General features: G+C 66.5%; 2 protein-coding genes across 6 annotated transcripts in view; one reads left to right on the forward strand and one right to left on the reverse strand.

Moving 5' to 3' along the window:
* Nucleotides 1-1,358: 1,358 nt before the first annotated feature.
* TFR2 (transferrin receptor 2) lies at nucleotides 1,359-16,058 on the forward strand. Of its 2 annotated transcripts, none has more exons than XM_074982934.1 (18): nucleotides 1,359-1,567; nucleotides 3,090-3,321; nucleotides 4,032-4,227; nucleotides 4,940-5,080; nucleotides 5,201-5,312; nucleotides 6,950-7,072; nucleotides 7,542-7,658; nucleotides 7,976-8,115; nucleotides 8,490-8,662; nucleotides 9,530-9,649; nucleotides 9,852-9,934; nucleotides 10,544-10,607; nucleotides 10,943-11,010; nucleotides 11,212-11,282; nucleotides 11,915-11,999; nucleotides 13,041-13,268; nucleotides 14,160-14,300; nucleotides 15,569-16,058. In XM_074982934.1, the coding sequence occupies exons 2-18, from the start codon at nucleotides 3,234-3,236 to the stop codon at nucleotides 15,809-15,811; spliced, it is 2,193 nt and encodes a 730-aa protein (XP_074839035.1). In that variant the 5' UTR covers nucleotides 1,359-1,567; nucleotides 3,090-3,233; the 3' UTR covers nucleotides 15,812-16,058. The 2 variants fall into 2 exon arrangements, with proteins under 2 accessions (XP_074839035.1, XP_074839034.1); XM_074982933.1 differs by lacking the exon at nucleotides 1,359-1,567 and adding an exon at nucleotides 1,712-1,842.
* Nucleotides 16,059-17,740: 1,682 nt separating this feature from the next.
* Nucleotides 17,741-25,731, reverse strand: part of ZCWPW1 (zinc finger CW-type and PWWP domain containing 1) — a 37,299-nt gene continuing 29,308 nt past the window's right edge. For 3 of the 4 annotated variants that reach the window (XM_074982939.1, XM_074982938.1, XM_074982935.1), the window contains exons 13-16: nucleotides 25,026-25,080; nucleotides 24,056-24,102; nucleotides 20,175-20,226; nucleotides 17,820-19,110 (exon numbers count right to left, since the gene is read on the reverse strand). In XM_074982939.1, coding sequence (XP_074839040.1) covers nucleotides 18,833-19,110; nucleotides 20,175-20,226; nucleotides 24,056-24,102; nucleotides 25,026-25,080 — 432 coding nt within the window. In that variant the 3' untranslated portion in view covers nucleotides 17,820-18,832. Of the gene's footprint in view, nucleotides 17,777-17,819; nucleotides 19,111-20,174; nucleotides 20,227-24,055; nucleotides 24,103-25,025; nucleotides 25,081-25,731 lie in introns of those variants that run through there. The other variant, XR_012643094.1, reaches the window with a different exon arrangement.

The following is a 25,731-nucleotide window of genomic DNA, read 5'->3' on the forward strand; positions in this document are numbered from 1 at the left end:
AGGGGGCCCCAGCTCTGTTTCCTGCAGCACATCTCCTCCTAGTGCCACCCTGGGACCCAGCCAGGCATCCAGGAAGGGTGGGGGGGTCACTGGTGCTCAGTGGGGAGGTGCCTGGGTGGAAGCTGAGGTTTGTATCAGGCACAAACAGCCGCTTGTCACCTCCCAGCACAGGCACCAGATCTGTGAGTGTCCCAGGAAGTGGTAGGGGGCCATCTGAGATCCCCCTGAATCCCCACACCAGGGGCTGTGGGGCAGGAGTGAGGGGCATTGGCAGGGCTGGGGGGCAGGGGTTGTTGGTGGAGAGTGAGGTGCACAGGGGGCAGGGCTGTGGGTTGGGAGTGAGGGGCCCTGGGGGGCAGGGCTGTGTGAGGGGACTGGGGGCAGGGGCTGTTGGGCGGGAGTGAGGGGACTGGGGGTAGGGGCTGTGTGAGGGGCTCTGGGGGGCAGGGTTGTGGGTTGGGAGTGGGGGCACTGGGGCAGGTGTCTGTGAGAGCACTGGGGGGCAGGGCTGTGTAGGGCACTGGAGGGTTGGAGTGGGGGCACTGGGGCAGGGCTGTGGGGACGGAGTGGGGGCACTGGGGGGCAGGGCTGTGTAGGGCACTGGGGAGGCAGGGCTGTGGGGTGGGAGTGGGGACACTGGGGGGCAGGGCTGTGTGGGGGCACTGGGGGGCAGGGCTGTGTGGGGGCACTGGGGCAGGGCTGTGGGGAGGGAGTGGGGGCACTGGGGGGCAGGGCTGTGTAGGGCACTGGGGGGCAGGAGTGGGGGCACTGGGGCAGGGCTGTGGGGTGGGAGGGGGGCACTGGGGGGCAGGGCTGGGGGGCGGGAGTGGGGACACTGGGGGGCAGGGCTGTGTGGGGGCACTGGGGGGCAGGGCTGGGGGGCGGGAGTGGGGGCACTGGGGGGCAGGGCTGTGTGGGGGCACTGGGGCAGGGCTGTGGGGCGGGAGTGGGGACACTGGGGGGCAGGGCTGTGTAGGGCACTGGGGGGCAGGAGTGGGGGCACTGGGGCAGGGCTGTGGGGTGGGAGGGGGGCACTGGGGGGCAGGGCTGGGGGGTGGGAGTGGGGGCACTGGGGGGCAGGGCTGTGTGGGGGCACTGGGGCAGGGCTGTGGGGCGGGAGTGGGGGCACTGGGGGGCAGGGCTGTGTAGGGCACTGGGGGGCAGGAGTGGGAGCACTGGGGCAGGGCTGTGGGGTGGGAGGGGGGCACTGGGGGGCAGGGCTGTGGGGCAGCAGGGGGGCCCTGGGGGCTGGTGCGGACGTGGCTGTGGGACTCGTGGTATCTGCTCCCAGCCCCTCCACCCACCTGGTGCCTTATCGCCCCGGCCAGGCGCCGGCCCAGCCCTGCTCTGGCCCTGGATGCTGCCCCCCTCCTCCCGCCGGCGCTCCCAGGGTCACCGGCCCCTCTTGTGCACCAGGGCCCCCAGAGGCAGCGCTGCCGTGGGGCCGGTGGTGGGGCAGGGAGGCCGGCCCGGCCCCAGGGCTGCCCATTGGTGATGGGCCGGCGCCAGTCGGGCGGGTCGATACCTCCCGGCAGCCTTTGAACCCCGATCCGGAGAGAAATATTTGGTGAGTCGCCCACAGCCGAGGCCTCACTCCCGACCCGCAGCCCCGGCTGTGCTGCACCGGCCGCCGGGGACCCCGACCCTCGACCCTCGCAGGCCGCCGGGGACCCCGACCCTCGACCCTCGCCGGCCGCCGGGGACCCCCGACCCCGACCCTCGTCCCTCGCTGGCCGCCGGGGACCCCGACCCTCGTCCCTCGCTGGCCGCCGGGGTCCTCCCACCTCCTCAGGACACACGCACACCGCCATGGCCGCACTGGGCCACCTGCTGCGCCGAGCGGTAGGGCCAGGGGGCTGGGAGAGACACCCGCTGCAGGCCTCTCCCCTGCTGCCCCTCACTGCCGCCCCACAGCCCCTGCATCCCCCAGCCCTGCTCGTGCCCTCATTCCCACCCCCACAGCCCCTGCATCCCCCCGCCCTGCCGGTCCCCTCACTCCCACCCCACAGCTCCTGCATCCCCCAGCCCTGCTGGTGCCCTCATTCCCACCCCCACAGCCCCTGCATCCCCCAGCCCTGCCGGTCCCCTCACTCCCACCCCACAGCTCCTGCATCCCCCAGCCCTGCCGGTCCCCCTCACTCCCACCCCACAGCTCCTGCATCCCCCAGCCCTGCTGGTGCCCTCATTCCCACCCCCACAGCCCCTGCATCCCCCAGCCCTGCCGGTCCCTCTCACTCCCACTCCACAGCTCCTGCATCCCCCAGCCCTGCCGGTCCCCTGACTCCCGCCCCACAGCCCCTGCATCCCCCAGCCCTGCTGGTCCCCTCACTCCTAACCCCACAACCCCTGCATCCCCCAGCCCTGCCGGTCCCCTCGCTCCCACCCCACAGCCCCTGCATCCCCCAGCCCTGCCGGTCCCCCTAACTCCCACCCCACAGCCCCTGCATCCCCCAGCCCTGCCGGTCCCCCTCACTCCCACCCCACAGCTCCTGCATCCACCAGCCCTGCCGGTCCCCTCATTCCCACCCCCACAGCCCCTGGATCCCCCGGCCCTGCCGGTCCCCTCATCCCTCCCCGCAGCCCCTGCATCCCCCGGCCCTGCTGGTCCCCTCGCTCCCACCCCACAGCCCCTGCATCCCCCAGCCCTGCCGGTCCCCTCGCTCCCACCCCACAGCTCCTGCATCCCCCAGCCCTGCCGGTCCCCCTCACTCCCACCCCACAGCTCCTGCATCCACCAGCCCTGCCGGTCCCCTCATTCCCACCCCCACAGCCCCTGCATCCCCCGGCCCTGCTGGTCCCCTCATCCCTCCCCGCAGCCCCTGCATCCCCCGGCCCTGCTGGTCCCCTCACTCCCACCCCACAGCCCCTGCATCCCCCAGCCCTGCCGGTCCCCTCGCTCCCACCCCACAGCCCCTGCATCCCCCAGCCCTGCCAGTCCCCTCACTCCCGCCCCCACAGCCCCTGCATTCCCCAGCCCTGCCGGTCCCCCTCACTCCCGCCCCACAGCCCCTGCATCCTCCAGCCCTGCCGGTCCCCCTCACTCCCGCCCCACAGCCCCTGCTCCCAGTGATGTCTGACTCCCCCCACAGGGCACTGAGCGGCCCGGGCGACACTCCTATACCATCTACCGGAACACAGTGCCGGGGGAGCTGGGCCAGGAGGCGACCGTGGGGCTGGAGCTGAAGGCGGCTGCGGGGGAGGACGAGGAGGAGGCGGAGACCCTGGCCGGGGACATGGCCGCCCTGGTCACCCCCGGCCGGCGGGACCGGACCAAGACTCTGACCTACGTGGTGCTCAGCGCCCTGCTCATCTTCACCGTGGGTAAGGACCACGGCCTGGCCTGGAGCCCCGCCCCCTGACCCTGAACCCCTCCCCCAGTCCTGGAGCCCCGCCCCCTGACCCTGAACCCCTCCCCCAGATATGGGGCCCCACCCACTGACCCTAAACCCCACCCCCAGCCATGGAGCCCCACCCAGTGCCCAAAGCCCCACCCACTGACCCCAGTGCTACCCCATGCACAGGCAGGCCCCACCCCTTGCTTTATGTCCCGCCTCTTGGCACAGCAGCCCTGCCTCTAGCCATGACCCCCTCTAATCCCCACTCCCTGCCTGAAGCCCCACCCTTTGCCCCAAAACTCTGCCCCTCACCTTTCAGCCCTCAGCCAAAAGCATCTCCCCTTGGTCCAGAGCCCCCTCCTCCCCGAGAGCTGCCCCCTTACTGAGATGGCGCCCCCAGTCAGATTGCTCCACCCACAGCCCCGCCCCCTCACAGACAGCCCTGCCTCCTGGGCCAATAGCCCCACCCCTTCACAGGTAGCCCCACGTCTTGGGCCAATAGCCCCACCCCTTCGCAGGTAGCTCCACCTCCTGAGCCAATAGCCCCGCCCCTTCACACACAGCCCCGCCCTCTGGGCCAATAGCACCCCCCTTTCAGATAGCCCCGCCCCTTCACACATGGTCCTGGGCCCATAGCCCCACCCCCTGCCTGGTGGCCCCCCCCATGCCCACCGAGCCCCTCTCCCTGCTGTGCAGCGTTCCTGCTGGGGTATGTGGCACTGCGGGGCAGCTGCCCGTCGTGCGCAGGGCTGCAGGGCAACCTGCTGGCCGTGGTGAGCGACGAGGGGGCCCCGGAGGAGCCACCTGGCCCGGGGCCCCCCCTCTACTGGGCCGACCTGAAAGAGATGTTCCAGAAATACCTGCGTGAGGACAGCCTGGAGCGCACCATCCGGTGAGCAGCCCCCCCCAGGACCCCAGCCCCCCGATTGCCCCATGGGGACCCCCCCAACTCCCCCCAGGAACCCACAGCCCCCCGATTGCCCCATGGGGACCCCCCAGTCCCCCAATCCTCCCATGGGGACACCCCCAACTCCCCCCAGGACCCCAGCCCCCCGATTGCCCCATGGGGACCCCCCCAACTCCCCCCAGGAACCCACAACCCCCCGATTGCCCCATGGGGACCCCTCCAATTCCCTGCAGGATCCCCCAGCCCCCCGATTGCCCCATGGGGACCCCTCCAATTCCCTGCAAGATCCCCCAGCCCCCTGATTTCCCCATGTGGACCCCCTCCAGCCCCCTCTTTCCCAATGGGGATGCCCCCAGTTCCCGCCAGCGCCACAGACTTCCCCCTGGAGACCTCCCCATGCCATGGGGCAGCCCCGTTCCACAGAGAACCTCAGCCACGAACCCACCCCACAGATCCCCCCCTTCTGAGCAGGGACCCCGGACCCTAGACCCTCTCCTTGGGGGACTGGGACAGGTCCCCCTGCAGAGACAGCCCCTCCCAGCACTGGGACCGTCCTCTCTGAGCCCCTCCATCCCCTCATCTCTCCTTGGGGAGCCCCAGGACCCCCAGTTTCCCCAGCACAACGAGAGGTGGGGCGGGTCTGGAGAGCCCATTTGGCTCTAGCAGCCCCCTGACACAACCCCTCCCTCCCTCCCAGGTGGGTGAGCGAGGACCCCCACCCCCCTGGCTCGCCCCACATGGCTGTCCTGGCCCAGCGGATGCTGCAGAGTTTCACCTCCTACGGGCTGGACCGGGCCTGGACCGACACCCACTACGTGGGGCTGCAGCGCCCCGACAGGTCGGACAGGGGCATCCCCGGGGGGGTGGGAGATGGGTGCCGAGGGGGGCAGCCCAGGGGGCTGGAAGCTGGGGGCGGAGGGGTCCAGCTGGGCTCTGACCCTCGCCCCCGCACCCCTAGGCTGAACCCCAACTTCCTGCACCAGCTGGACCTGCAGGGCAGCATCCTGGAGAAGCTGTCTTTGGAGGACCCTGAGATGTACTGCCCCTACAGCGCCCCCGGCAACGCCACGGTAACGCCCTCGGCAACACCCCTCCCCGTGGTACTGTCATACAGCGCCCCCGGCAATGCCACAGTAATGCCCTTCGCAAGACCCCTCCCCATAGTACTGCGCCTACAGCACCCCCGGCAATGCCACGGTAACGCCCTTGGCAACACCCCTCCCCGTGGTACTGCCATACAGCATGTGATGGGGTTCAGGGGTCCCCCTGCACTGCACCCCGCCCGCTGGCAGGAGAGACTCTCACTCAGCAGGCACAACAGCAGGTTTATTAGGCAACAGATGCCCAGTTTCTCACAGAAGCGACAGCACAGCAGCCAGAGACAGTCCTTCCAACCCGTCCTGGGGAGAAGACCCCGAGGGGGGCCCCTCTGGGGTGTAGCTTTCCCCCTCCTCCGGCTGGCTGCCTTCCAGCTCTCCCTTTTCCTCGCCTCTCACTGCCGCCCCCAATTCAAAACCCAGCTCAGCTCCTCCCTGCTCTTTGTTTAGGCAGAGGTGTTATCTGCCAGTTGTAGCCCCAGGGTCATCCTTAGCCACTGGGAGCTGCTGCTTGCCTCGGACATCCAGCCTGACTCACACATGCACCCCCCCTCACTCCATCACACAGCACCCCCGGCAATGCCCCGGTAACGCCCTTGGCAACACCCCTCCCCGTGGTACTGCCATACAGCGCCCCTGGCAATGCCACAGTAATGCCCTTGGCAACACCCCTCCCTGTGGTACTGCGCCTACAGCACCCCCGGCAATGCCACGGTAACGCCCTTGGAAACACCCCTCCCCATGGTACTGCCATACAGCGCCCCCGGCAACGCCACGGTAACACCCTTGGCAACACCCCTCCCCGTGGTACTGCCATACAGCGCCCCCGGCAACGCCACGGTAACGCCCTTGGCAACACCCCTCCCCGTGGTACTGCCATACAGCACCCCCAGCAACGCCACGGTAACGCCCTTGGCAACACCCCTCCCCGTGGTACTGCCATACAGCACCCCCGGCAATGCCACAGTAACGCCCTTGGCAACACCCCTCCCCGTGGTACTGCCATACAGCGCCCCCGGCAATGCCACGGTAATGCCCTTGGCAACACCCCTCCCCATGGTACTGCCATACAGCGCCCCCGGCAATGCCACAGTAATGCCCTTGGCAACACCCCTCCCCACGGTACTGCCATACAGCGACCCTGGAAACGCCACGGTAACACCCTTGGCAACACCCCTCCCCATAGTACTGTGCCTACAGCACCCCCGGCAATGCCACGGTAACGCCCTTGGCAACACCCCTCCACGTGGTACTGCGCCTACAGCACCCCCAGCAATGCCACGGTAATGCCCTTGGCAACACCCCTCCCCATGGACTGTGCCTACAGCACCCCCAGCAATACCACGGTAATGCCCTTGGCAACGCCCCTCCCTGTGGTACTGTCTTGACAGCACCCCCGGCAACGCCACGGTAATGCCTGAACTAACACCCCAGCAACAATGTGTCACCCAGCGACAGTGCCCCTGGCAACGCCACAGCAACACCTCCACCCACGTCCCATCCTGCCCCCAGTCTCTCCTGTGGCAACTCCCCTGGCCCCTGCCCGCTCTTTGAGGTGGGGTGAGTTTTAGGGGGTGTTCCCCCAGGCTGAACCCCAACTTTCTCCCCAGGGGGTGCTGGTCTATGCTAACTATGGGCGCCAGGAGGATTTCAAAGCCCTGGGAGAGCTGGGAGTGAACCCCAAGGGCCACCTGGTCATCCTCAGGGTGGGGCAGATAAGCTACGCCGAGAAGGTGAGAAGGCCTGAATGCCTGGGTTCTCCCCCTAGTGCTGGGAGGGCAGTGGGGGCTGCTGGTTAGAGCAGGGGGCCGGGAGCCAGGACTCCTGGGGTCTCTCCCCGGCGCTGGGAGGACAGTGGGGGCTGGTGGTTGGAGCAGGGGCTGGGAGCCAGGATTCCTGGGTTCTCTCCCTGGCACTGGGAGGGCAGTGGGGGCTGGTGGTTAGAGCAGGGGGGTGGGAGCCAGGACTCCTGGGTTCTCTCCCCGGCACTGGGAGGGCAGTGGGGGCTGGTGGTCAGAGCAGGGGCTGGGAGCCAGGACTCCTGGGTTCTCTCCCTGGCACTGGGAGGGCAGTGGGGGCTGGTGGTCAGAGCAGGGGCTGGGAGCTAGGACTCCTGGGTTCTCTCTCCGGTGCTGGGAGGGCAGTGGGGGCTGGTGGTTAGGGCTGGGAGCCAGGACTCCTGGGTTCTCTCCTTTCCTGCAGGTGGCAAACGCGGAGGCTGCCCAGGCCAGGGGGGTGCTGATTTACCCCGACCCTGGAGACATCCCACAGGACTCTCGCAAACTGGGGCTGGCCCAGGACCGGGCAGTTTACGGCCATGTGAGCGAGCAGGCGCTGGGCGGGTGGGCTGCCCAGGGTTCCTGTGGGTTTTAATCAGCATTTGTCCAGCCAAGAGAAATTTGGGGACTGCCCAGCTGATTAGCAGAGCCCCCCAGCCAGCAGCGCATCCCTACGGCTGGCGCACGTCTGCAGCAGGACAAAACTCACCTGCCAGCAGAGGGGTGAAATGGGGGGTGCTGGCCCTGATTCGAGGCGAGATAACAAGGCGGCGGATTCCACCTGCACTCCTGGCCCTGGACACTTCTCCCAGGGGAGCTGTGACTCTCCCTCACCCGCTGTCTCTGCCCCTGCCACAGGTACACCTAGGCACTGGCGACCCCTACACCCCCGGCTTCCCCTCCTTCAACCACACCCAGTTCCCCCCCGGGAGCTCCTCCGGGCTGCCCCACATCCCAGCCCATCCCATCAGCGCCAGCACGGCCGCGCGCCTGCTCAGGTAAGGGGGCAGGACTCCTGGGTTCTCTCCCCGGCACTGAGAGGGCAGTGGAGGCTGGTGGTTAGAGCAGGGGGCCCAGAGCCAGGACTCCTGGATTCTCTCCCCAGTGCTGGGAGGGCAGTGGGGACTGGTGGTTAGAGCAGGGGGCGGGAGCCAGGACTCCAGGGTTCTCTCCCCAGCGCTGGGAGGGCAGTGGGGGCTGGTGGTTAGCGCAGGGGGTGGGAGCCAGGACTCCTGGGTTCTCTCCCCAGCACTGGGAGGGCAGTGGGGGCTGGTGGTCAGAGCAGGGGGTGGGAGCCAGGACTCCTGAGTTCTCTCCCGGCTCTGGGAGGGGGCAGGGGACTCTCTTGAGTGTGACCCGCCCCTCCCCCCAGTAAGCTCTCTGGGCTGGCTGCCCCACGCACCTGGAAGGGCCGCCTTGCTGGGGTCCCCTACCGCCTCGGCCCTGGAGACCCAGGCGTCCGGGTGCATCTGCAGGTGAACAATGTCAAGACGTCGACCATGATCAGCAACATCTTTGGCTGCCTGGAGGGGAGATTTGAGCCAGGTGAGGCGGGGGCAGTGGCAGGGCTGGCTCTGCAGTCTGGGAGCGTTTTCCAGCTCTCGCTCTGGGGTCAAACCACGGCGAGTCGCTCACAGCCAGGGCCACCGACAGCCCACACCGGGGTCCTCCGCGGTCCGGCCCCAGAGCACCTCTGTCCCCACACCGGCCCACGAGAGTTATCCCAGTTCTCCTGGGCCGCCCCCAGCCCAGCACTGCCCCAGGACAGCTGAGAGGTGCTGGGCCCCAGGCCCCCAGCCCCGTCCCCCGGCCAGCGGGCACCTCCCCCCAACCCTCAGGAGTGCGCCGGGCCGGGACAGCTGGGAGGTGCCGGGTCCCAGCCCCACAGCCCCGTCCCCCGTCCAGCAGGCACCTCCCACCCCCAGGAGCGCGCCGGGCCGGGACAGCTGAGAGGTGCCGGGCCCCAGCCCCACAGCCCCGTCCCCCGTCCAGCAGGCACCTTCCCCCCACCCCCAGGAGCGCGCCGGGCTGGGACAGCTGGGAGGTGCCGGGCCCCAGCCCCACAGCCCCGTCCCCAGGCCAGCGGGCACCTTCCCCCCACCCCCAGGAGCGCGCCGGGCCGGGACAGCTGGGAGGTGCTGGGCCCTGTCCCCCCAGCCCCATCCCCAGGCCAGCGGGCACCTTCCCCCCACCCCCAGGAGCGCGCCAGGCCGGGACAGCTGGGAGGTGCTGGGCCCTGTCCCCCCAGCCCCGTCCCCAGGCCAGCGGGCACCTCCCACCCCACCCCCAGGAGCGCGCCGGGCGGGACAGCTGGGAGGGGCCGGGCGCTGTCCCCCAGTCCCCTGGTGGGAGGTGTGGGGTGGCGGCACTTGGGGGCAGAGTCTCTTTCCCGCTGACGGTGCTTCTCCCCAGATCACTATGTGATCGTCGGGGCGCAGCGTGACGCTCTGGGCCCCGGTGCAGCCAGCTCTGGTGTGGGCACGGCCCTGCTGCTAGAGCTGTCCCGGACCTTCTCCACCATGGTGCGCAATGGTAAGGGGGCGGGACGGGTATTAGGAGGGGAAGGGGCGGGCCTGCCATGGGAAAGGGGTGGAGCCACCCAAGGGGCGGGGCTGGCACTGAGGGGGAAGGGGTGGGGCTAGCTGAGGGGGGCAGGGCTGGCACAAGGCAGGGACCACCTGTACTGTGGGGGGGCAGTGACCTGCCCCCCCTCAGTCCCTCTCCCACCCCACAGGCTTCCAGCTGCGCCGCACCTTGCTCTTTGCCAGCTGGGACGCAGGCGACTTTGGCAGCGTCGGTTCCACTGAGTGGCTGGAGGTAACCCGGACGCCTGGGTCCAATCTGCAGGGTGGGGGCAGGACTCCTGGGTTCTCTCCCCGGCGCTGGGAGGGCAGTGGGGGCTGGTGGTTAGAGCAGGAGGTGGGAGCCAGGACTCCTGGGTTCTCTCCCCGGCGCTGGGAGGGCAGTGGGGGCTGGTGGTTAGAGCAGGGGCTGGGAGCCAGGACTCCTGGGTTCTCTCCCCGGCGCTGGGAGGGCGGTGGGGGCTGGTGGTTAGAGCAGGGGCTGGCAGCCAGGACTCCTGGGTTCTCTCCCTGGCGCTGGGAGGGCAGTGGGGGCTGGTGATGGCTGTGGCCTGGGGGCCCAGCTCTGAAGGCAGTGCCCCGTTGGCTGTGGGGCTGCACCCCCCCCCACACAAGAGCCCTGCTACCTCCTCACATGCTGGGAACTTCCCCTCCCTCTGCCACCACACCTGAAATTTCACCCACGTGACACTGATGGTTTGACAACCTTCCTACCGTGCGAGTAACCCCCATGGGCCACCACTGGGGCAGTGCCCTGGGGATCAGCTGAGGGGGAGGGGCTGTCTAATTTGGACCGACTTCCCCAATCACCAGCAACTCACCTCCCCCCTCACCTGCCCCCCAGGGTTACTTCACCACACTGCACCTCAAAGCCGTCGCCTACATCAGCCTGGACAACGCTGTGCTAGGTATGCGGGCCAGGACTCCTGGGTTCTCTCCCCAGTGCTGGGAGGGCAGTGGGGGCTGGTGGTCAGAGCAGGGGCCGGGAGCCAGGACTCCTGGGTTCTCTCCCTGGTGTTGGGAGAGCAGTGGGGGCTGGTGGTTAGAGCAGGGGGCTGGGAACAAGGACTGCTTGGAGGGATGTCACTCCTTGCCTCAGTTTCCCCACCCTATTCTGTGGCTAACTCTGTGAAGTCCCACAGGAGGGAGGAGACTCAGAATGGGGAGGGGTCTGTACCCCCAAAGCGGATGGGAATTGGGTTCTCCTGTTGGACTGACCAAGGGATTTCTCTTTCTACCCCAGGAGATGACAGATTCTATGCCAAGACCAGCCCCTTGCTCATCAGCCTCATCGAGAGCGTCCTCAAGCAGGTGGGGCACTCTCGGACTCCTGGGTTCTCTCCCTGGTGCTGGGAGGGCAGTGGGGTGGGGGGACAGAGCCAGGCAGGGTCAGTGGGGGGATTCTCACAGGGACAGGTGAAAGGTAGAAGGCTGGGGGCTGGTAATTAGGCAACTGGGGTGTCGAAGGGCAGAGGGGCTCGAGGGTTAGACCTGCAACTCCTCCCCTGGCAGGTCGACAGCCCGAACCGCAGCGGCCAGAGTCTGTATGAGCAGGTGATGCTCCCGGAGCGGCCCAGCTCCGTGTAAGTGGGGGCGAGGTGCAGCCCCGTGACCCCTCACCCCGACCCCCGTTTGGCGACCGTGTTCCATGGCGACCCTTCCCCTCTGACCTTTCACCTCCGCTCGGCAATGACCCCTCACCTCCGACCCCTGTATGGCGACTGTGTTTGATGGAGACCCTTCCCCTCTGACCTTTCACCTCCGCTCGGCAATGACCCTTCACCCCCGACCCCCGTTCGGCGACCGTGTTCCATGGAGAACCTTCCCCTCTGAACTTCCACCTCTGCTCGGCATTGACCCCTCACCTCCGACCCCTGTACAGTAACCATGTTCCATGGTGACCCTTCCCCCGACCTTTCACCTCTGCTTGGCAATGACCCCTCACCTCCGACCCCCGTTCGGCGACCGTGTTTGATGGCGACCCTTCCTCTCTGACCTTTCACCTCCACTCAGCAGTGACCCTTCCCCTCTGACCCCTGTATAACGACCTTACCTGTGACCCTTCACCTTCGACATTTTGTTTTCCCCTCTTGACTCATGGAGCCCCCAGCCAGCCCAGTTCTGACCCCCAAGCCAGTGCCCTGGGATGGGGGGGCCGTTGTGGCTGGGACGCTGGGCCCCGACCCCTCCCGACTGTGACCCTCTCCCCACACAGGATGCAGCCGCTCCCCATGGACAGCAGCGCCTTCCCCTTCACCGCCTCCGCCGGTGTCCCAGGCGTGGAGTTTTCCTTTGCTGAGGTCAGGGTCCCTTGGGTCCCCCTCCTCTGACCCACAGCCCTGCCAGTCCCCTCGCTCCCGCCCCACAGCCCCTGCACCCCCCACCCCTGCCGGTCCCCACGCTCCCGCCCCACAGCCCCTGCATTCCCCAGCCCTGCCGGTCCCCTCGCTCCCGCCCCACAGCCCCTGCATCCCCCAGCCCCGCCGGTCCCCTCGCTCCTAACCCCACAGACCCTGCATTCCCCAGCCCTGCCGGTCCCCTCACTCCCGCCCCACAGCCCCTGCATCCCCCAGCCCTGCCGGTCCCCTCACTCCTAACCCCACAGACCCTGCATTCCCCAGCCCTGCCGGTCCCCTCACTCCCGCCCCACAGCCCCTGCATCCCCCAGCCCTGCCGGTCCCCTCACTCCTAACCCCACAGACCCTACATCCCCCAGCCCCGCCGGTCCCCTCGCTCCCGCCCCACAGCCCCTGCATCCCCCACCCCTGCCGGTCCCCTCGCTTCCGCCCCACAGCCCCTGCACCCCCCACCCCTGCCGGTCCCCTCGCTCCCGCCCGACAGCCCCTGCATTCCCCAGCCCTGCCAGTCCCCTCACTCCCGCCCCACAGCCCCTGCATCCCCCAGCCCTGCCGGTCCCCTCACTCCCACCCCCACAGCCCCTGCACCCCCCACCCCTGCCGGTCCCCTCGCTCCCGCCCCACAGCCCCTGCATTCCCCAGCCCTGCCGGTCCCCTCACTCCTAACCCCACAGCCCCTGCATCCCCCAGCCCTGCCGATCCCCTCACTCCCACCCCCACAGCCCCTGCATCCCCCAGCCCTGCCAGTCCCCTCACTCCCACCCCCACAGCCCCTGCATCCCCCAGCCCCGCCGGTCCCCTCGCTCCCACTCAGAGCCCCTGCATCCCCCAGCCCCGCCGGTCCCCTCACTCCCCACTCACAGCCCCTGCATCCCCCAGCCCCGCCGGTCCCCTCACTCCCCACCCACAGCCCCTGCATCCCCCAGCCCTGCTGGTGCCTCTCACTGCCCACCCACAGCCCCCGCCCTCCCACTTCCCCCACAGGACGGCCGCCCCTACCCATTCCTGAGGACGCAGGACGACACCTATGAGAACCTGAACGCACTGCTCTTTGGGCGCCTGCCGGCCGTGGCCATGGCCGTGGCTGAGGTCGTGGGGCAGCTGCTGATTAAACTGACCCACGACCAGCTGGTGCCGCTGGACTTCAGCAGCTACGGTGATGCTCTGGTGCAGCAGCTCACGCCCCTCAACCAGTACAAGAGTGAGCTGAAGGTATGCAAGGGGTATGTCCAGCCGCCCCCAGGAGTCCCAGACCGCCCCCCCAGCTTGCTCTGCACAGGCTCCCATGGAGCCGGGGTGCGAAAGGGTGGCCGGCCCATGGAGGGGCAGATAGCTGGGCTGGGTGGAATCTGGAAGAGGAACTGGGGGATGCAGGGGCTGTGGGGTGGGAGTGAGGGGACCAGCAGGGCTGGGGGTGCAGGGGCTGTGGGGGTGGGAGTGAGGGGACTGGCAGGGCTGGGGGATGGCTGTGGGGTGGGAGTGAGGGGACCAGCAGGGCTGGGGGATGCAGGGGCTGTGGGGTGGGAGTGAGGGGACGGGCAGGGCTGGGGGATGCAGGGACTGTGGGGTGGGAGTGAGGGGACGGGCAGGGCTGGGGGATGCAGGGGCTGTGGGGTGGGAGTGAGGGGACCGGCAGGGCTGGGGGTGCAGGGGCTGTGGGGTGGGAGTGAGGGGACCGGCAGGGCTGGGGGTGCAGGGGCTGTGGGGTGGGAGTGAGGGGACTGGCAGGACTGGGGGATGCAGGGGCTGTGGGGGTGGGAGTGAGGGGACCGGCAGGGCTGGGGGTGCAGGGGCTGTGGGGTGGGAGTGAGGGGACCAGCAGGGCTGGGGGATGCAGGGGCTGTGGGGTGGGAGTGAGGGGACGGGCAGGGCTGGGGGATGCAGGGACTGTGGGGTGGGAGTGAGGGGACGGGCAGGGCTGGGGGATGCAGGGGCTGTGGGGTGGGAGTGAGGGGACCGGCAGGGCTGGGGGTGCAGGGGCTGTGGGGTGGGAGTGAGGGGACCGGCAGGACTGGGGGATGCAGGGGCTGTGGGGCGGGAGTGAGGGGACCGGCAGGGCCATGCGCTGCCCCCTGCGCCACACACTGGGCGCTCCCCCTGCAGAGCCGGGGCCTGACCCTGCAGTGGTTGTACTCTGCCCGCGGCGATTACGTCCGGGCAGCGGAGAAGCTGCGCCAGGAGATCATCGGCTCGGACGACCGGAACGAGCGGCTGAACCGAATGTACAACGTCCGCATCATGCGGGTGAGCGGAGAGGGGCTGGCGGGGGCGGGAAGATTGCGCCTTGTTCCTCAGCTCCCCCCTGCCACTGAACACAGCCCCACCCTGCCTCCAGCCTGAACACAGAGCTTAGAAAGTGTGGAGTGGGCTGGGGAAGGGCTGGGAGGGCAGTGGGGGCTGGTGGTCAGAGCAGGGGTGGGAGCCAGGACTCCTGGGTTCTCTCCCCAGCGCTGGGAGGGCAGTGGGGGCTGGTGGTTAGAGCAGGGGGTGGGAGCCAGGACTCCTGGGTTCTCTCCCCGGCGCTGGGAGGGCAGTGAGGGCTGGTGGTTAGAGCAGGGGGTGGGAGCCAGGACTCCTGGGTTCTCTCCCCAGCGCTGGGAGGGCAGTGGGGGCTGGTGGTTAGAGCAGGGGGTGGGAGCCAGGACTCCTGGGTTCTCTCCCCGGTGCTGGGAGGACAGTGGGGGCCGGTGGATAGAGCAGGGGGCCAGGAGCCAGGACTCCTGGGTTCTCTCCCCGGCACTGGGAGGGCAGTGGGGGCCGGTGGTTAGAGCAGAGGCCGGGAACCAGGACTCCTGGGTTCTCTCCCAGGCGCTGGAGGGCAGTGGGGGCCGGTGGTTAGAGCAGAGGCCGGGAACCAGGACTCCTGGGTTCTCTCCCCGGCACCTGGAGGGCAGTGGGGGCCGGTGGTTAGAGCAGAGGCCGGGAACCAGGACTCCTGGGTTCTCTCCCCGGCACTGGGAGGGCAGTGGGGGCCGGTGGATAGAGCAGAGGCCAGGAACCAGGACTCTTGGGTTCTCTCCCCGGCAGTGGCGCCGGTGGATAGAGCAGGGGGCTGGGAGCCAGGACTCCTGGGTTCAGGAAGCGGAGAAGTGGGCTGCAGGGGGCTGGGTGCGTTCCCCCCTGGGGGCGGAGCAGGGAGCCCGTTTCACACATTCCCCAGGGAAGGGCTCGGCGCAGGCGTCTGGGGGCCCAGCAGAACACAAGGACTCACCTGGGCGTCCGTGTCGGAAAATGAGCCCCCCCGATGCTGGAGCGTCCGTCAGGGCCGGCTGTGGGTGTCGGCGGGGCAGAGGGGGAAAGGGGGAGAGGGATGAGTGCAGGGCCGGAGGAGGACAGGGAGGGCGGAGGGGATGGGGGCTGGGGAGCTCGGGAAAGGGAACAGCTGGAGGGGCCCTGGGAGAAGCTTTCAAGCCCCTGCCCGGGGTCCCTGCCTGCCCCCCGGGGGCCGGTAGCTCAGCACGGTTGCGTCCCCTGGCTGGGGGTCAGACTCTGCTAACCCCCCTGCCCCACAGGTGGAGTTCTACTTCCTATCCCCCTACATCTCGGCGACGGAGACGCCCTTCCGGCACGTCCTGCAGGGCCGGGGGCCCCAGACAGTGCGGGCGCTGCTGGACCACCTGGGGCGGCTGCGGGAGGGACTGGGGGTCTTCGATGAGGCTGTCTTCCGCCGCCAGCTGGCCTTGCTGACCTGCACCCTGCAGGGGGCAGCCAACGCCCTGAGCGGGGAGGTGTGGGACATCGACACCAACTTCTGAGCCCCCCAGCCCTGTTGCCCCCCCCCAACTTATCAGTGGCGGCGCCCGCCAGGAGTGGATCCCCCAGCTTCCGTGCCCCCGCCCCCCCGAGCGACGGACAAGCCACAGCCCCAGCAACCAGCCAGCGCCCCGCCTCTTCCCGACCCCCAGGAGTCCCCCGCCCATCGTCCGAGCCTCTGGTGGCAGGACGCCCTTCCTGGGGCGGGTGGGCAGAGCAGGGGGTGGGAGCCAGGACTCCTGGGTTCTCTCCCCAGCACTGGGAGGGCAGTGGGGGCTGGTGGTTAGAGCAGGGGGGTGGGAGCCAGGACTCCTGGGTTCTCTCCCCAGCACTGGGAGGGCAGTGGGGGCTGGTGGGCAGAGCAGGGGGTGGGAGCCAGGACTCCTGGGTTCTCTCCCCGGCGCTGGGAGGGCAGTGGGGGCTGGTGGGCAGAGCAGGGGGTGGGAGCCAGGACTCCTGGGTTCTCTCCCTGGCGCTGGGAGGGCAGTGGGGGCTGGTGGTTAGAGCAGGGGGCTGGAAGCCAGGACTCCTGGGTTCTCTCCCTGGCGCTGGGAGGGCAGTGGGGGCTGGTGGTTAGCGCAGGGGGCCGGGAGCCAGGACTCCTGGGTTCTCTCCCCAGCAGTGGGGGCTGGTGGTTAGAGCAGGGGGTGGGAGCCAGGACTCCTGGGTTCTCTCCCTGGCACTGGGAGGGCAGTGGGGGCTGGTGGTTAGAACAGGGGGCCGGGAGCCAGGACTCCTGGGTTCTTTCCAACCAAACCTCTCTTCCTAGCCCCTCCTAATCTGTGCCCCTCGCTCCTCTGCCGACTGTGATCCTCGCGCTTAGGGGCTGGGGTGACGTGGGCGGCTGCCCCCTCTCTGCTTGGAGATGGAAACCTCAATAAATACGGCTGCTGCTGTCTGGGTCTGTTTACTGGAGCCCCAGGGCCAGGAGTCCTTTGTCCCCTTTCAGGGGCGCCAGCTCCATTCCATGTGCTGCTTACCCCATCTCTCCTTCCAGCCCCACACAGGGATGCCTGGGCCAGGCTGGTTGAGGGCGGGCAGGGAACAGGGGAGGGCAAAGCTGGCTGGCTCAGGGGGTGGGAATGGGGCAGGGCCTGGCCCCTCTAGGGGCGCCGGCTCCCCCGGCCCAGGGCACGGCTGGCTGGCTCAGGGGCAGGAAATTGGGCAGAGCCTGGCCCCTCTAGGGGCGTGTGATGGAGTGGGGGTACTGCATGTGTGAGTCAGGCTGGGTGTGTGTGTAAAACAAGCAGAGCAGCTCCCAGTGGCTAAGCATGACCCTCCGGCTATAACCTAGGCTGGCAGGTAACACCTCTGCCCTGAACAAAGAGGAGGGAGGAGCCGAGCTGGGTTTGATTTGGGGGGGCAGCAGTTAGAGGCTAAGGGGAGAGAGAGCTGGAAGGCAGCCAGCCGGAGGAGGCGGAAAGCTACACCCCAGAGGGGAACCCCTCGGGCTCCTCTCCCCAGGACGGGTTGGAAGGACTGTCTCTGGCTGCTGTGCTGTCGCTTCTGTGAGAAACTGGGCATCTGTTGCCTAATAAACCTCCTGTTGTACCTGCTGAGTGAGAGTCTCTCCTGCCAGTGGATGGGGTGCAGTGCATGGGGACCCCAAATCCCATCACAGGGCACCAGCTCCCCCCGGCCCAGGGCAGGACTGGCTGGCTCAGGGGCAGGACCTATCCCCTCTAGGGGCACTGGCTCCCCCCGGCCCAGGGCAGGACTGGCCGGCTCAGGGGATGGGAATGGGGCAGGGCCTGGCCCCTCCAGGGGCGCTGGCTCCCCCGGCCCAGGGCAGGACTGGCTGGCTCGGAGGCAGTTTTCCCCGCAGTAAAATGGGCATAAACGCACCTTTCTGTGTGCAGCCTGGCCAGGGCCTCTCTCAGAGTCTCTGCAGAGCCGGGTGCAAGGTGTGGGGGGGTGGTCTGTGCAGCTACCATGATTGGTGGGAGCGGGTGTGGAAACCCAGTGAGCTGAGACGCAACAATGAGAACAGTGGCGTTACAGCGGTGAAGTGAGAACTGGGAATTTATCACACGGTGGCTCATCCGCACCCAGGACTGACCAGAACTGGCAGGGTCTTGGGAACGTCGCGGACCGTCACAGAACGCCCTCGTCAATGCGCTTTTAACCTGGAGGGCACCGCAGCCGTGAACTCCTTCCAACTGCGTTGCGCCGTCCCATGAGCACAATCCCGCACCCCTCCGCCCCCGGGCGAGGTGCTGTCAGAGGGCTGGTTCACTCCGCCGGGCGAATTCGCCCCTTGTGGGTGGGCACAAGCCAGCCTGCTGAGAAGCGTGGAACCGAGAACCGCACAACTGCGAAACGAGCCACCGCTCAAACGCAACAGAGGCAACCGGGTCGTTGAGGCATTGCTGTTCGGGCTGCTCGCGCGCCCAGCCCGCCGAACACACCGTCTCGCCAGCCGCAGGCAGCTGGGTGTGCGAGGCAGTTAGACCAGCAACGCGGGAATTTAGAGGAGGGCAGAGCCAGCTCCAGTCAGTTCTACCCTCCAGGAAAATCTCAGCCCCTCGTAGAGACGAAGGCAGCAACTTATACACAGGGGTCGGCCTTCGCGGCGGCCAGCCACGGGAATTCAACCGACTGCCCTGGAGCGACACCTCAGCGGGGGTCTGGCCTGGTCCACCCATCCCTCCAGGGCTCACACGCTGTTTTAAAGAAATCCCGCGTTGCCAATGGGCTGCAAGGACACCACCCGCTGCCTGAGGCTGGAGGAGCCCACCCGAGCCAGTGCCCTACGGTTTCAGGACGTGTGTGGCTTCCCCGCCTCTTACAGGCGAGTCGTCCAGAAGGGGGGCGGGGGGAACCTTTCCAGCTGGAGGTTAAAATCTACGTCTGCTGGCCCAGCGACCTCACGTCGCCACAGTGACAAACCTAAAACGAGCTAAAACGAGACCAAATTTCTTTCTCCACCTTTCCCGGCGGGGGGCTTCCGCTCTTCCTCTCCCGCCTCCACCAGGGAGGTCGCCCGGCTCTGCCGCCCCACGGCCGGGGTCGTGTTCCGGGGGCTACTCTTCAAACAAGACTGGGGAACAATCCTCAAAGGGTTCCGGGCCGTCTGGCGCTTCCTTGGCCTCCTCTCGCTCCTCGCCGGCCTGCAGGTCCTCGAGGACCCCCTCGCGGCTACCGGGGCGGCTGAGGGCGGTTTCGTCCTTCGCCTGCCGCGTGCCCGGAGGCACTGGATTCACGGCATCTCCACGGGCGGGCGCCCGGTTAACTCTCCTACCTCCCACGGGTGGTCTGGGCTGCCGGGGGCTTCCCGGAGCAGTGAACTTTTTCTTGAGGCCTGGGAAGAGGATAGACCAACACAGTCCTGAGTCCAGCTGGGCCAAGGGACTTCTTCAGCTCTGGGGGGCCTGCCTCCTGCCTCCCACCCCTGCTCTGACCTCGAGAGCCAGTGATCCCTGTGTGATGTAGGGGGGATACAGTACGTGTGGGGCTCACACAGGCTGTGGGGGGCTCCTGCTGAGGGTGACCTGGTGACCAGGTAACACCTTTGTACTGCAGACAAAGGAGGAGATGGAGCCTGAGGGGTTTGAATTGGAACTGGGAGTTGGAAGCAGTGAGTCTGGGCTGGGAGAGAGACAGACAAAGGAGGGGGCCCCTCGGGGCCTCCTCTCCCCAACATGGATGGGACTGGCTGTCTCTGCCGGCTGCACTGACTCCTCTGTATGACGCTGTGTCCTGTTGGCTAATAAACCCACCATTCTCCTGCTGAGTGAGAGTCACTCCTGCCTGCAGACGGGGTGCAGAGCCTGGGGGACCCTGAACCCCATCACAGTCACTCCTGCCTGCGGATCCCTGAACCCCATCACGCCCTGTCCGCCCAGCGCTGGAGCAGCCACCCAAGAGGGATTCAGGCGCCGCCCAGCTGACGATAAGTAGGGGCCCACCGCTGCCCACGGCCGGCAGCGTGTGCCTCTCGGGGTGGTGTACGTCCGGACACGTACTCCAGCCACGGATGGCGAAACGGTGAGACGTGCTGAGCCTTCTCCCTGCCGTGCTAACCCGCGCTGGCCCATTCTTGGCTTGTTTGTACCCTCCCTTCTGCCCTCCTCCATCTCCCGTCTGCCCCCAGCACCCGCCGGGGGCAGGGACCGCCGTTTTCTCCGGCGCTGGCACAGAGCCTGGCACAACAAGGCCATGGTAATAAAGCAGAAGTGATCATGCTGCTGCTGAAAGCCACAGTCCCAGTCCCTCCTGCCTCGGGAAAGCCAGGCTGGCAGGGAACGAAGCCATTTGAATTTGAAGGCCACGGACCTCGAAGCCCTCTTAACGTGTGCCGGCACCTTCCTTGCAAGGTGCCGACGTCGCAGCCCCTGGCAGGAGCAGCTGGGCTCTATCACTCACCTTTCCGGCAGCCTTTCTCCTGGCCACCTGAGGTGGGCCGCACCGTGGCACCCTAGGGCACAACAACAGGTCGTGAGACATGAAAGAAAACCTGTTTGTTTCACTGCAGTGCTGGATCCTGCTCCAACCCCTGCACTTTAACCAGGCGTCGACCCACGGGAAAGGCTCTGAGAAAGCGTAAGGCGCCCTCTGTAACGAAGTGGGGGGCGGGGGGTGGAAGCGGCTGCATGCAGAGGGGTGGTGCACTGGCTGTCCCTGGGAGTTCCCCGTTTAACGAGGTGAGGAGTGAGGGCGTTTGACGAGAACTGAAAGGACCAGCCCAGAACTCCAGGGGCCTGGAGAACGGAGACCCCAGCGACCGGGGACGTGGTGACCGGGAGACCCAACTCGGGCGGCACAGCCAGCTCTGCCCAGCGGCAGGACCATGGGCTGCGGAGGGAGGACCCAGTTCCCTGCCTGGTGGGTCCCAGCCAGGGGGGCAAAGATGGGAGGAGAGCCCAGGCGGAGGAGAGGGGCCCAGGCGACCCTGGTTACCCAGCAGAGGACAAAGGAGGGGAGGGGTAATGGGGCCGGGCTGCCAGCAGGGCAGTGGGAGGGAACAGGGCAGAGAGTGGCCAGAACCCACCTGGCCGCAGGGCAGACACAGCCGTGGGGCGCTAGGGAGGCCAGGTCGACAGGCCCTGTGCTGGGCTTGACTCTCAGAAAACTCCCGTGCGGCGACACTGGGTGAGTCGCTCTGGGCGGCAGAACAGGTCTGGGTGTGGGGACTCCCCCCGGGGTCCGCAGCAGAGACAGGCGTGCTGGGGGCTGCAAGAGGGGCAGTCCGAGCAGGCAGAGGGGTTTAACCCCCCTGAAAGAGGGGGCACTGCCCGACAAGAGTCTGTTGCAGTGAGGGGGGCTCCCCTGAGGACCGTGCAGGCCAAGTGTGGGCAAGATCTGATACAGAATGGTCGCTCAAACACAGGCGCTCTTTTGCTTCTGGCTCGATATCCTCATCAGGCCTAGGGCTGGAAAAGGCACCGTGCAGCGTGTGATGGAGCAGGGAGGGAGTGCATGGGTGAGACTCAGGCTGGATGTGTGTGAGACAAGCAGAGCAGCTCCCAGCGGCTAAGGATGACCCTAAGGCTATAACCTAGGCTGGCAGGTAACACCTCTGCCCTGAGCACAGAGCAGGGAGGAGCCGAGCTGGGTTTGAATCGGAGGCGGCAGTTAGAGGCTAGGGGGAGAGGGAGCTGGAAGGCAGCCAGACTGAGGAGGGGGAAGCTACACCCCAGAGGGGCACCCCTCGGGCTCCTCTCCCCAGGACGGGTTGGAAGGACTGTCTCTGCCGGCTGTACTGTCGCTTCTGTGAGAAACTGGGCATCTGTTGCCTAATAAACCTCCTGTTGTACCTGCTGAGTGAAAGTCGCTCCTGCCAGTGGACGGGGTGCAGTGCATGGTGTGATGGGGTTTGGGGTTCCCCAAGCTCTGCACCCCGTCTGCAGGCAGGAGTGACTCTCACTCAGCAGGAGAACAGCGGGTTTATTAGACGACAGGGCACAGCGTCATACAGAGGAGTCAGGGCAGCAGGCAGAGACAGCCAGTCAAATCCAGATTGGGGAGAGGAGGCCCCGAGCGGCCCCCAGAGCCGGGGCCTTGCCAGCTCCTTGGTCTCTGTCTCTCCCAGCCCAGACCAACTGCTTCCAACTCCCAGTTCCAATTCAAACCCCTCAGGCTCCACCTCCTCCTTTGTCTCCAGTACAAAGGTGTTACCTGGTCATCAAGGTTACCCTCAGCAGGAGCCCCACACCCTCTGTGAGCCACACACACACACAGGTGTCCCCCACTCCATCACACATGGGGACCCCCGAACCCCATCACACAGTGACAGAGAAAAGGCAGGGGGTCTATTTAGCTTATCCGAAGATGGGCTCCCTTGACGTCTTTTCCTCACGGTCAGACTGACGGACTCTCTCTCGCTGACGGCAATACAGCTCTTAGCAAGAAATGGAAGGGCTTTGCCATTCGGTGACGTGGCCAGATGTGGTCCTTGCTGATTGGACCAAAGAGCTTTCATGAACCGCTAACACAAATTAACGGGGGCCGCACGGGCAGTTACCTCAAGCCAGACTCGTGGGGGTGTGATGGATTGGGGGGTTCATGTGTGAGACTCAGGCTGGATGTGTGTGTAAGGGGCAGAGCAGCTCCCAGCGGCTAAGGATGACCCCTGGGCTGTACCCTAGGCTGGCAGGTAACACCTCTGCCCTGAGCACAGAGCAGGGAGGAGCCGAGCTGGGTTTGAATGAGGGCGGCAGTGAGAAGCTGGGGGGAGAGGGAGCTGGAGGGCAGCCAGCCTGGCGAGGGGGGAAGCTGCACCCCAGAGGGGCACCCCTCGGGCTCCTCTCCCCAGGACGGATTGGAATGACTGTCTCTGCCGGCTGTACTGACCCCTCTGTGCTGAGCTGGGCTCTGGCGCCTCATAAACCTCCCGTTCTACCTGCTGAGTGAGAGTCACTCCTGCCTGCGGCCGGGGGGCAGCGCTTGGGGACCCCTGAACTCATCACGGGGGGTGGGGATGGACGGGTCAAGTCACACCCCAATGGGGCCAAACTGCTCCTGTCATCAAGGCCTCCTGTGTGGTTTACGCCAAGTCCCAGAGAGTGAGTGAACCTGAACCTGGCAGTCACAAATCCCAGGATCTTTTGGGAAGGAATCGAGTCCTGTTTGAGGGGTCTGTTGAAGACCCTCTGCTTTACAGGCTCTTCAGCGGCCAGCCCTGGGATCGTCTGAGGGCTCTTCTCTGACGCTCTTAGATTAAGCACACAAACGGAGCAACCCCTCGGACAGGGGTGGGCAACCCAAAGAGCAAGGAAAGCCATGCTTCCCACTGCGGTAAAAAGCTCAATAATTCAAGAGCCGCAAAGCACGCGAACACAAGACGGCCCTTAACAAATAACGCCAAGCCAGACATTGTGTAGCCCCGAGCTGAAGAACAGCGCCCACACCACGATTTTGTATGTTTACTGCGGGACAGTCAAAAACCTTTTACATATTCTATTTCCTCACGCTTTCCCGGTGTCTTTGCCCCGCTGTCCTCCTGCCTTTCACTCCCAAACCGTCTCTCTTCCTGGAGGACGCTGGCGGGGGGGTGTGTGGGGGGGGTTATCCAACGTTCTGAGTGTGATGGAGTGGGGGATACCTGTGTGTGTGTGAGTGGCTCACAGGGGGTGAGGGGCTCCTGCTGAGGGTAACTGGTGACCAGGTAACACCTTTGTACTGGAGACAAAGGGGGAGGTGGAGCCTGAGGGTTTGAATTGGAACTGGGAGTTGGAAGCAGTGAGTCTGGGCTGAGAGACAGAGACGGACAAAGGAGGGGGCCAGGCCCCAGCTCTGGGGGCCCCTTGGGGCCTCCTCTCCCTCACATGGATGGGACTGGCTGTCTGCCGGCTGCACTGACTCCTCTGTACGACGCTGCGTCCTGTCGGCTAATAAACCTGCTGTTCTCCTGCTGAGTGAGAGTCACTCCTGGCTGCGGACGGGGTGCAGAGCTTGCGGGGCCCCAGACCCCATCACGCTGAGATTCCCCTATCGCACGCTGTTTAGACGGGAGTGCTCATTTTGGGGATTTTAGACGTTCACCATTTACCAAAAATAATCAGGAAGTTTTTGTTTTGTCTTCAACTTTGAAATTGCAGCGTCAGCAGCCACAAAGAGGTTCTGACAGAGCTGCTCACAGGCTGCAGGCCTGCCCGAGGAGATGGTGGCTGCAGAGAGCACCAGAAATACCTTTCCTCGGTGGCACTTTTTGTTAGGAGAGGCGCAGGGACAGACAGACTCAGTGAGGACTCAGGGTCCCCCGCCCCTTCCTTTCAACCGCTCTCCTCCGTCCCCTGTTTACTCACCGCAGATTCGCCTTCCTGACCGCACGGAAAGGCCGTGCTGAGTAGCCCTAGAAGACAAGAACAGTGACTCACTCTCCAGAGCAGTTACTCGAGGTTTGAACCACCGTCCGCGGCCGTGTTCCACCCCCCATGGCCACTCACGCACCTGTTTGTGGGGACCCTCAGGCAAATCCCATGAATCGCGCCGCGCCTCGGTTTCCCCCACAGAAAAATGGGAGCGGGTCATAAACGATGTGGCCAGGCGGGACCGCTACAACCATCCACTCAGGCCTCCTTTGAAACACGGGCCTGAGAACGCGTGGAAAATCACGCTACTGGACAGCCGCTCGAGACGCAGCGGGGGCGCTAGCCAGGGAAGGTTGGGTTTTCATTGAATCTGACTCCTTAGCCCCTCTGAGACGTGAGCGCTTGCGAGGGGGCACCTGGCCCTACCCAGGGTTACACCCGGCCCCGGCAGAGGGCCGGGTGTGCACAGCTATAGCACACAGCCGCCAACTAGGGCTCAGATAAGGCTGTATAAACAAGCGCTCCTGGGGAAGAGAGGAAGGCGGGACTGTAATTCCCGGCTGCCAGGCTTGAGGGCGCTAGGCTGCAGGGACGCCAGCAGGGCAGGAGAAGGCAGCTGCGCGCTCCCAACTTTGCCAAGGATGAGCAGCCCTCTCAGACAGGGAGGGGCGAGGTGGGGCCAGGCAGCGGGTGGGTCTAGGGGGCTGGGGATCAAGAAGGAAGAAGATGGGTGACGGGACGCAGCGGACGGGAAGGAGCCGGAGGGGCGTGTGGGCGACTAGCGGCCGGAACCGAGTCCCCGGGGAAAGGGGCGCGCTCCACACTGTCTCCTCTCTTCTGACCCGGACTGGGAGGCGCCTCCCTCCAGCGCACGTCGGGGGGTCCACGCGGGGGGCCTGGGGGAAGCTCCTCCACTTATGCCACCTGAGCTGTGGGTGGTGGAGGGAGGGGACCTGAAGGTTACCTGCCATCGCCCCCTCGCCGTATCGACTGATGAACCCAAACCTCCTCACTCTCTCCTGAGGGAGGGAAGGAACGAGGGACATGGTTAACACGCAGGACGTGGGAGAGGAGGGTGGAGCCCACGAGTGACCGGGGCCAAACAATCAGGGTTTAACCTCAGAGGCACAAAGGGGATGAGGCGCAGGTCTCAGGGCCCCGCAGGAAGGCAGGCAAAGGACCCCCGAGGAGGCCCACTGCCCCGAGGAGAGGTCTAGGCGTTCCCTGCACCCCGGCTGGGCCAGGGACCAGAGAGCAGCGCTCCCGCATTCAGAGCAAGGCGCTCCTCGTGCCAAAGGGAAGGGTCGATGCAGGGAGCTAACCGGGCACAGTGAATCAGGACTGACAGCTCGGGGCGGTCAAACCCACTTCTCCTCCTCCCGAAGCATCTTACAAGCGCTGTGCGACTAACCTCCACAATGCCCCGCTAAGGGAAATGGGGACACGAAGCCGCCCCCTGCTGCTGGCCCAAGCTCGCCAGGAGAGGAATAACCAGGGATCCTGACTCCCAGCCCCTCCCTTTTCCAAACAATAGAGCCTGTGTTCCAACCAGTGCTGGGGAGAGAACCCAGGAGTCCTGGCTCCCAGTCCCTGCTCTAACCACCAGCCCCCACTGCCCTCCCAGCATCAGGGAGAGAACCCAGGAGTCCTGGCTACCGACCCCTGCTCTA

This window comes from Carettochelys insculpta, chromosome 34, assembly GCF_033958435.1.
Source record: "Carettochelys insculpta isolate YL-2023 chromosome 34, ASM3395843v1, whole genome shotgun sequence".
Taxonomy (NCBI): Eukaryota; Metazoa; Chordata; order Testudines; family Carettochelyidae; genus Carettochelys; species Carettochelys insculpta.

What these genes read in the sequence shown, in the direction of transcription:
- TFR2 (XM_074982933.1), top strand. Translation starts at nt 1,810, where the DNA reads ATGGCCGCACTGGGCCACCTGCTGCGCCGAGCG. An exon ending in GCCACCTGCTGCGCCGAGCG is followed by an intron (nt 1,843 to 3,089) that starts GTAGGGCCAGGG and finishes CTCCCCCCACAG; the next exon opens with GGCACTGAGCGGCCCGGGCG. An exon ending in ACCGGGCAGTTTACGGCCAT is followed by an intron (nt 7,659 to 7,975) that starts GTGAGCGAGCAG and finishes CCCCTGCCACAG; the next exon opens with GTACACCTAGGCACTGGCGA.